This window comes from Mandrillus leucophaeus, unplaced genomic scaffold (assembly GCF_000951045.1).
Source record: "Mandrillus leucophaeus isolate KB7577 unplaced genomic scaffold, Mleu.le_1.0 Scaffold240, whole genome shotgun sequence".
Taxonomy (NCBI): domain Eukaryota; kingdom Metazoa; phylum Chordata; class Mammalia; order Primates; family Cercopithecidae; genus Mandrillus; species Mandrillus leucophaeus.
The window spans coordinates 1,771,928-1,781,913 of record NW_012102477.1 but is presented as its reverse complement, the minus strand read 5'-3'; the positions used below and the strand labels follow the sequence as shown (position 1 = coordinate 1,781,913).

The 9,986-nt window shown below is 48.1% G+C and overlaps 2 protein-coding genes across 2 annotated transcripts in view; both read right to left on the bottom strand.

The window, feature by feature from the left end:
* Positions 1 to 3,675, bottom strand: part of PRSS21 (protease, serine, 21 (testisin)) — a 19,037-nt gene extending 15,362 nt beyond the window's left edge. The window contains exon 1 of the mRNA XM_011982655.1: positions 3,591 to 3,675. Coding sequence (XP_011838045.1) covers positions 3,591 to 3,675 — 85 coding nt within the window. The remainder of the gene's footprint in view (positions 1 to 3,590) is intronic.
* Positions 3,676 to 5,795: 2,120 nt separating this feature from the next.
* The window catches only part of PRSS41 (protease, serine, 41), a 17,874-nt gene continuing 13,683 nt past the window's right edge, over positions 5,796 to 9,986 (bottom strand). The window contains exons 4-5 of the mRNA XM_011982654.1: positions 6,552 to 6,709; positions 5,796 to 6,178 (exon numbers count right to left, since the gene is read on the bottom strand). Coding sequence (XP_011838044.1) covers positions 5,960 to 6,178; positions 6,552 to 6,709 — 377 coding nt within the window. The 3' untranslated portion in view covers positions 5,796 to 5,959. The remainder of the gene's footprint in view (positions 6,179 to 6,551; positions 6,710 to 9,986) is intronic.

Sequence of the window (9,986 nt, the reverse complement as noted above, 5' to 3'; positions counted from 1 at the left end):
GGTTCAAGTGATTCTCCTGCCTCAGCCTCCCAAGTAGCTGGGATTATAGGCATGCGCCACCATGCCCAGCTAATTTTTGTATTTTTAGTAGAGACGGGGTTTCACTATGTTGGCCAGGCTGGTCTCAAACTCCTGACCTCATGATCTTCCCACCTCGGCCTCCCGAAGTGCTGTGATTACAGGCATGAGCCACCGTGCCCGGCCCATTTTTATTTTAAATTTTTTGTAGAGCAAAATGTTGTCCAGGCTGGTCTCGAACTCCTGGCCTCCAGTGATCCTCCTGCCCTGGTCTCCCAAAGTGTTGGAATTATAGGTGCGGGCCACCCGCGCGGCCCCCCTAGTTCTCTTGTCCTCCTCCCCCTCACTAAGACAGCCAGAACAATGAATAAACAATTAACTTTCGTTTTTCTTTTTTTTTTTTGAGACAGAGTTTCGCTCTTTTTGCCCAGGCTGGAGTGGAATGGCGTGATCTCAGCCCACTGCAACCTCCGCCTGCCGGGTTCAAGCGATTCTCCTGCCTCACCCTCCAAAGTATCTGGGATTACAGGCGCCTGCCAACATAACATGCCCGGCTAATTTTTTTTCTTTTTTTCTTTTTTTTTTGAGACGGAGTCTCACTCTGTCACCCAGGCTGGGGTGCAGTGGCGTAATCTCCACTCACTGCAAGCTCTGTCTCCCGAGTTCACGCCATTCTCCTGCCTCAGCCTCCCGTGTAGCTGGGACTACAGGCGCCCACCACCGCACCCGGCTAATTTTCTTTTTGTATTTTTTTAGTAGAGATGGGGCTTCACCAGGTTGGCCAGGATGATCTCGATCTCTTGACCTCGTGATCTGCCTGCCTCGGCCTCCCAAAGTGTTGGGATTATAGGCGTGAGCCACCGCGCCCGGCCAACAATTAACTTTTAATGAAAATAACTGAGGAAGAGCACCAGAGTGCTTTAGAGGAGTAACAGAAACCTGGAGAGCAGAGAAACTCAGGATGGCCGCATGAAGAACAGAAGGAAACACTGGGCCTGCACCCCAATCCCCAACCAGGATCAGCCGGGAATGAGGCAAGGAGGTCAGCAAGGAGATCCCAGGAGCCCCACCAGCACCTTGGACACCTACAGCCCTTATCACTGGCGTCCCCTGTCTTCACAGGCACTAAGCCCAGGCAAGGGGGCTGCCTGAGGCCACACAGCTGAGCTCCCTGCAGAGGAGTCCACAGTGAGCCCATTTCCTGTGGTCATGTGGCTACCGCACTGCGCCATTGTTGAACTGGAACTACGGCCAGAGCATATCTTGCCCTGGGATTGAGTAGCCACCGTTGCCCTTCATCCCTGAGACTAAGCCACCACTGAACCACCTCAGCCTGGTGGCTTCATACCCCTCAACTGAGCCGTGAGCAGCGGTCACACCCTTGCTCCTGGGGCCAAGCAGAGGTAGAGGTGCTCCACCTAACCTTCCCCCTTCTCCACTCAGGCCAGAGCTGAAGCCACAACCTGCCTCCCAGGAAAACAGCACCTTGGCTGCTCAGAGCAGAAGTTGGAGAAGCGTGCTGCATTCCAGGAAACGGTGCTGGGGCTACCCAGAATAGTCACATTCCCCAGGCCTAAGCTAAAGTAGTCCACTTCCCCCAGGAGATCATTGCCCTGGCTGAGCTGAGCAGCTGTGAATCCCGGGGCTGACCTGATGTAGTAGCTCGCATCCCAGGGGAACAGAGCAGTGGCTGAGCTGAGACACCGCCCTATGGGCCAGCTCCAGCACCTTGCCTCCCCGGAGCCAGATTAGCCTCCTAGAGATGGAGCTGCGGAGATAGCCCTCTCCCTGGAAAGTGGAGTCTCCCTGGGCTGCTCCCTGCCTTCCCCTGCGATGTGCTGTTTCCTGCCACCTCCCTCCCCAACAGGGCCGAAATGACAGCTGTGCTCTGCCATTCTGCCACTGTATCTGGCCTCATGAAGTCTGGGATACTGCCAAGCCCCACCATCTCAGGGCTTAGAGTTGCTACTGCATGGAGCTTCAGCCCCTGAACCCTGAGTAGCGCTGAGCCCCTAAACCCTGAGTTATGCTGAGCCCCTGAACCCTGAGTTATGTTGAGCCCCTGAACCCTGAGTTATGCTGAGCCCCTGAACCCTGAGTTACGCTGAGTCCTACTGGCTCAGGTCCCGGAGTGGCAGCCATACTCTGATCCCCAGGTTTAAACCTGAGAACACCACATCTTCCCCAGAGTTGGGCCACTGCTCTGCCCTGTCCCACAGGGTAGAATCACAGCTACAACCCAGCCCCCTGGGCATGACCTGCTAGGGAGTGCATCAGAGGTACAGATCCTGGCTCTGTGGGCAACGCACATTCAACCCTGCCACAGAGAGTAAACCTGCACCCAATGACCCAGGCCTTGCCTCAATTTGTACGCCAAGCCCTGAGCCTAGGAGCCCAGCTCCACAGCTACTCCAAGCACCTGCAAATGAAAGCCAGTGCCACTGCATCTTCTTGTAGGCCATATCAAACTTGACACCAAAAGGTGCCCTTTGGCTGCATATCCCCATTGTGGGGAAAATAAGAATAGGAGGATCCCAAAAGCCCTTGACATCAAGGACATTAACAACCACTGCCACAAATCTCTACAGCCTGGGCCTCGAGGCACCCACAGTTATTGCTGATGCTCAACACAGCTGAAGAGCTGCACGGAGACCATATCACTGCACCTATCTGGAAACACGGTCGCCACACCATTTCCAACCAGCACACTATGACCCAACTGCAGGTAAAAGTCTATCTCTACGAAAGCCACTCTAGAAACTCTGAAAGAGGCAATTGTTCCACCAGATGTACAGACATCAGTGCAAGGATACAGGAAACATGAAGCAGCAAGAAAATTTGGCACCAAAGGAACATAACTGTCTAGTAACAGACCCTAATGGAAAAGGAAATCAGTGAACTGTCAGAAATAAATTCAAAATAATGATCTTAAGAAAACTAAGTAAGGCTAGGTACAGTGGCTCACAGCTGTACTTTGGGAGGCCAAGGGGGGGTGGATCACCTGAGGTCGGGAGTTCAAGACCAGCCTGATCAACGTGGTGAAACCCCGTCTCTACTAAATACAAAAAATTATCCAGGCATGGTGGTACATGCCTGTAATCCCAGTCACTGCGGAGGCTGAGGCAGGAGAATCAAACCATGAGCCAAATAAGCCCCTTTTCTGTATAAATTACCCAGCCTCAGGTATTCCTTTAAAGCAATGTAAGAATTCACTAAGACACCCCCGAATTCTCCAGATCCCTCCCTGCCCATCACCCTTGGTGTCTATTCATTTGATGCCTGGAGGTGTAGCCTCTGTCTCCCATGGCCTGTGGGGAGTGCGGTTCTGGGCAGGGCAGATGCCAGCATCCCAACAGGGCTTGGCCATGGTAGCAAGAGCTCTGAGTCCTCTGGACTCTGACTGTCCCCCAACCCATGTGGATTTCCTACCCAAAGTCCAAACATGCCTGCCCATTCCCCACATTCCCCCAGACCTCTATTTCTTTCACAGGCAGCCACCCCACCCCAAGGTGCTCCAGCTGACTCTCCTTCCAGTTGGCTCCTCCAATCCCACTTCCACTCTCAGTCTCTACCTTTCCTCTTGCCTCGCCAGCATATGGCAATGGAACCCTGGGGCCCTGCTGTCACCCACAATGGGCCACTCTGGGATGTGGACATCGCCTTTTATCTCTGAAGTCATTCCCTCTGGCCAAACTCCATCTCTAGGCCAGGCACAGTGGCTCACACCTGTAATCCCAGCACTTTGGGAGGCCAAGGTGAGAGGATCACGAGGTCAGCAGTTCCAGACCAGTCTGGCCAACATAGGGAAACCCTGTCTCTACTAAAAAAAAAAGATACAAAAAAATTAGCTGGGTGTGGTTGTGTGCACCTGTAATCCCAGCTACTTGGGAGGCTGAGGCAGGAGAATCACGTGAACCGGGAGGTGGAGGTTGCAGTGAGCCAAGATGGCGCCATTGCACTCCAGCCCAGGCAACAGTGCGAGACTCTGTCTCAAAAAAAAAAAGTCCATCTCTACTTCACTTGTTCAACTTTACTGGAATGTCCCCAGACCTATAGGAAAACAGCCTTTTGTATGGCAAGAGTGACGCCGTCTTGAAGTGAAAACCCCATGATGACCATGTTTCGCTCAGGCATACCAAGTGGTCCCTGTCACACAGATAACTCCTCAGAAGGATGCCTCTCTCACCTCCCCTGTGGTCAAGATTTTGCTAGAATGTCTGAGGCATAACCAATTGCACTTGCTTTACCAAAAAAAAAAAAAAATCTTGTGATACAAAGAATACTTTCTGCAGGGCAGGTGTGGAGATCCACCATCTCATGGACAACCAAGACATCACTTCAGTTTGTAATGTCTTATTAAATGTTTGTTTCTTAGACACTGGATTTCTCAGCCTCTTTGTTTGGCCTGTTGGCTCCCTTGGCCTTTGAGGATAGGTTTGCATGGACCTGCTCACCTGCAGAACACCCTCAAACTTAGAAAGGGCGTCGCTGGACTCACTTCCTGTCCCTCAGAACCAGCTATATCCACTCCAGTCCTATCTTGGAATCTGCCCACCCTTTTCCAGTCTCGATCTTCTTCTATGTGGACAGGCCAGGTCTCCTCGGCAGGAAGATCCTCCCCTGACCCCAACACATGCATGGGATGGGGGATAGCACGTCCACTGGATCATGACACTCCCTCTACAATTTGGCAGGACTGGCAATTCCACTTGCTAATAGGTCAGCCACCCACTGGTGAGTGATGTGGTCCTGAAGGGTGGAAGGATGTTGTAGGCAGGGACCACGTGTGACTGCCTACCCTCCATGGTTTGAGGAACCAGGGCCCCTCTACGGCCTTCCTCCCGAGGCTAACAGTGAGCAGGGAGAGTTTGCTTCAAGTGGATGCATTTTCAAAGGCGCAGAGGCTGTGGGGTGAGGATGAGATCAGGGGCTGTCTAGGCCAGAGCTTCTCGCACCTTCTTGTGCTCACAGCATTTTTGGATCTTGGCAAAATGCAGATTGCTTTCCCAGTTCAGGGAGCCTGCAGCATCTACCTTGTTGGATTGGTTCCTTGGCCAAGCTGATGCTGGGGTCAGGAACCTCAAGGCAGGGGGAAGACATACCCCCCTTCCCCATGTCAGCCACCTTATGGTGCTGCTACAGCAGCTGCCTGGGTGCCCACAGCCTCACCTAGGGGCTGCTACAGCTCTGGGGCATCATACTATGCCCCCAGGACCTCCCTCAACATGTGGGGTCAGGGGGCAAGAGAGAAACACTCACCCCTGGTGTCCTTGTCCTCAGTGGGCCAATGCTGAAGCCCCCACAGAATTGTGGCTCAATTTCTCCCAGTTTGAGCAAATTTATTGGCATTTGTGCCTTTCCTGCCTTGGTTTCTCCACTTTCTCGTCTTTGCTTCCTGGGATCACCTTCCAGATAAACTACCTGCACCCATGTCCTGGTTTTACGTCAACTATTGGAGTGACCAAAATAAGATTAGGAACATCTGGCATTTGTGTGATTGGGAACCCTGGGATGGGAGCACTGAGAGCATTTCCTCCATGGTACCCCAATCCATGTCTTCCCACCCCTTTGACACACTGAAGTACTACTGTTCTTCCATCAATTATCTTCCCGATTGAAATAACCAGAGGGTCCTGCTGTTTGCAACAAAAACCTGGATAACAATTTAGGAGTTCAGGTGGGGTCTTGGCCTGGACTGGACATGAGTGAAGAGGAGGGAGTTGTCCATGAAGCCCCTTAGGTCCACAGAAAGCTCTGCAAGGCATCAGCTTGAACATGCACACATATTTATTAGCAAATGGGACAAAAGGGGCTGGAATCTGATCCAGCAGGCAGTCCCAACCCCGTCTCTGAAGTGCCCACTGCCCAGGGGAGGTGAGCCAATCCTATGGTCCCCACTGCAGCCTTACAGTTTCTGGTGTACTCAGAATGGCTGCAGGAGTCAGGGAGCCCATAGCAGAGCAAGGAGCAGCAACAGCTGGGAGGGGTTTGGCCTGGGTGTACTGTGGGACATCACCCTCCGGATCCAGTGGAAGTACACACTGATGTTGGTGTAGACACCAGGCCGATTGGGTTGACCGCAGTCTATTCCCCAGCTCACGATTCCAACCTGATACCACAGTCCATCCTTGTCACAGACCAAGGGTCCACCTGAGTCACCCTGGGGAGCAGCATGGGTGAGCCCAGCCTGGGGCAGAGTGGGTGGGGTAGCAGACAGGCCATGAGAGCAGGAGGGGCTGTGGGGCTAGGCAGACTGAATGCAAACCTTACTCCTTCCCATATAATCAATCAAGTCGCAGTTTCTACACTTTCAAAGTGGGGCAACAGCCTCCAGGGGTTGGTGGGTTAATCAATGCAGGCAGAATTTATGAAAAATGAGAAGCACATTTTGTAGGCTCAAAAACTAAGACTGCATTGGTTTTCTCATAAGAAATCCAAGCAATGGGTTGGGAGTGGTTGGGGAGGAAATGGTAGTTGCTCTCAGGTTTGGAGCTGGAGAGGGTGGGATTCCCTGGAGGGGTAGCAGCACTCACTTTGCAGGTGTCTACACTGCCATCCTCAGCACCAGCACAAAACATGGAATCCTGGATCATCCTACGGCTAGAGGGCTGTTCAAACAGGTAATTACACCTGGTGTTGTTTAAGATGGTGACCTGCACTTCCCGGAGGTTGTAAGGAGGTGGCAGAGGTCCTGGAGATAGGACAGAGAAAGGCAGCACCCTTCACCTCTCCTCTGCCATCTGGAGCAGGGAGAGGAGAAAGGGCATGTATTATAGTGGTGGTGGGGGATCTCTGACACACCCACAGTACCCAGCATTGCTCTTGACTCCCCAGCACCCAGTGCATCAACAGCAATCAACAACATCACAGAATAACCCAGTGGGTGGGCCAGGCTGTTGCAGGGCTCCTGAAACTTGGTTTCTCTATCTGTAGAATGGAGATGATAGCCCCTGCCTGAGTCAGCAGAGAGATTTCTCAGTAAAGTACAGTAGGAAGAAGGGCTACAGTAGATGAGAACGTTTATGATTAACACACTACAGCTGTGGGATCCAGGTCAAAACTTGCCATATTTGATGAAAGACGTGAACCCACAGATTCAAGAAGCTGAGCAAATTCCACATAGGTTAAACACAAAGAGATTTACACCGAGACACGTTATAATAAAACTAACAAAAGATAAAGGGAGAATCTTATGAACAGGAAGAGAGAAGTGATTCATCAAGCACAAGGGATCCTCAGCAAGATGAACAGAAACAGTCAACCAAGAATTTTATATCAGGAAAAAAATGAAGAAGAAATTAAGACATTCTCAGATAACCAAAAGCTGAGAAGATTTGTCATTAGTCGACCTATCCTACAAGAAGTGGATGAAGGAATCCTTCCAGGTAAAATGAAAGAACACTAGAAAGTAACTCAAAGTCGGACAAACAAATAAAGAGCCCTGGTTAAGATAACTACACAGGCAAATACAAAAGTTAGTATTATTGTAGTTTTGGTGTGTAACTCCTCTTTTTCTTACATAATTTAAAAGACAAATACATAAAACAATAATTATAAATATAGGTTCAAGGTTACACAATGAATAAAGATGTAAATTGTGACAATAACAACACAAAGTGGAAGAACGGAGCCGTATAGGAACGGAGATTTTGTGAATACTATTGAAGCTAAGTTGGTATAAATTCAAAGTAGGTTGTTATAAGGTTTAGATGTTAATTGTAATCCCTAGAGCAACCAATAACAAAGCAAAATAAACACAGAGAAGGAAATGAGAAGGGAATCAATATGGTACTCTAAACAGTCGGTTAAACAAAAACGAGGAGATAAGAAACAAAAGAAACATAAAACATAGGTATAGAAAAAAGATATGATGAGATCTAAAAACCAAATAACAAAATGGCAGAAATAATTCTTTGCAGATCAGTAATTAATTACTTTTAATGTAAAGGACTTGAATGCTCCAATTAAAAGCAGAAACTGATATAACGGCTTTTAAAAAAATCACTGGATCCAGATCGGTGCTCCTTATAAGAGATGCACTTTAGATCCAGTGAAACACACAGGCTGAAAGTGAAAGGTTGGGAAAAAGTTCCATAAAAATAGTAACCAAAAGAGAGCTGAGGTTGCTATACTATGCCAGACAAAATAGAGTTTAATACAAACTTGTTATAAGAGTCCAAGAACAACATTACATATTGATAAAACAATTAAATCATCAAGAAAATACACCAATCATAAGCATCTTCATACCTAACAACAGATCTCCAAAACATATAAAGCAAAATTGATAGAATTGGCAGGAGAAATAGACAGTTCTACAATAATAGTTGGAGATGTTAATAGCTCGCTATTAATAATTAATAAAACAGCCGGGCGCAGTGGCTCACACCTGCAATCCCCTCACACTGGCCTTCCCAGGGCGAGGCAGGCAAATCACAAGGACAGGAGTTTGAGACCAGCCTGCCCAAGATGGTGAAACCCTGTCTCTACTAAAAATACAAAAAATTAGCTGGGCATAGTGGCAGGTGCCTGTAATCCCAGCTACTTAGGAGGCTGAGGCAGGACAATCGCTTGAGCCTGCGAGGCCAAGGTTGCAGTGAGCCGAGATCAAGCCACTGCACTCCAGCCTGGGCAACAGAATGAGACTCCATCTCAAATAATAATAATAATAATAATAAATAGATAAAACAAGCAGAGAGAAGATCAATAATAATAGAGCTCTAGAACAACTCCATAAATCAATCATTCCTAACAGACAGAATAGGCCACCCAAACAATAGTAGAATATAGTCTTCCAAAGTGTAAGCAGAACATTCTCCAGGATAGACAATATGTCAAGTCACAAAATAAGTTGCAGAGAATTAGACAAGGCTGAAATCACACAAAACATCTTCACTGATCACAAGGGAATGAAACTATAAGTCAATAACAGAATGAACAAGGAAAAATTCACAAATATATAGAAATTAAGCAACACACTTTTGAATGACCAATAGGCCAAATAAGAAATCACAGGGAAACTTAGAAAATACTTTGAGATGAATGAAAATGAAAACACAAAGGATAAAAACTTATGAGTTGCAGCAAAAGCAGTTCTCAGGAGGAAATATGAGCTATGAATGCCCACATTAATAAAGAAGGAAAATCTCAAATCAGTAACTTTACATTTTAAGGAACCAGAAAAAGAAGAAACTAAATACAAAGCTAGCAGAAAGAAGGGAATAGTCCGGGTGTGGTGGCTAACGCCTGTAATCCCAGCACTTTAGGAGGCTGAGGCAGGCAGATCACCTGAGGTCAAGAGTTCGAGATCAGCCTGGCCAACATGGCAAAACTCTGTCTCTACTAAAAATATATAAATTAGCTGGGTGTGGTGGCACATGCCTATAATCCCAGGTTCTAGGGAGGCCGAGGCAGGAGAATGGCTTGAACCCAGGAGGTGGAGGCTGCAGTGAGCCGAGATGGCACCACTGCACTCTACCCTGGGCGATAAGAGCAAAACTCCATCTCAAAAAAAAAAAAAAAAGGAAGAAAGGAATAAAGAGTAGAATGGAGGAAGACAAACTAGAGGGTAGAAAAACAATAGAGGAAATCAATGAAACCAAAAGTTGGTTCTTTGAGAGATCAACAAAATTGACCATGTAAGTGGGGACATTACTACTGACCTTACAGAAATAAAAATGACTATAAAGGAATACTGTGAGCAATTGTACAACAACAAATCAGGTAACCCAGAGGAAATGAAAAAATTCCTACCTGGAGATACACAAACTACCAAAACCGACTAGAAAAGAAACAGAAAATCTGCACAGACTTATGATAAGTGAAAAGATTGAATCGGAAATTTAAAATCTCCCAACAAAGAAAATCTTAGGCCGGGCGCGGTGGCTCAAGTCTGTAATCCCAGCACTTTGGGAGGCCGAGACGGGCGGATCACGAGGTCAGGAGATCAAGACCATCCTGGCTAACAC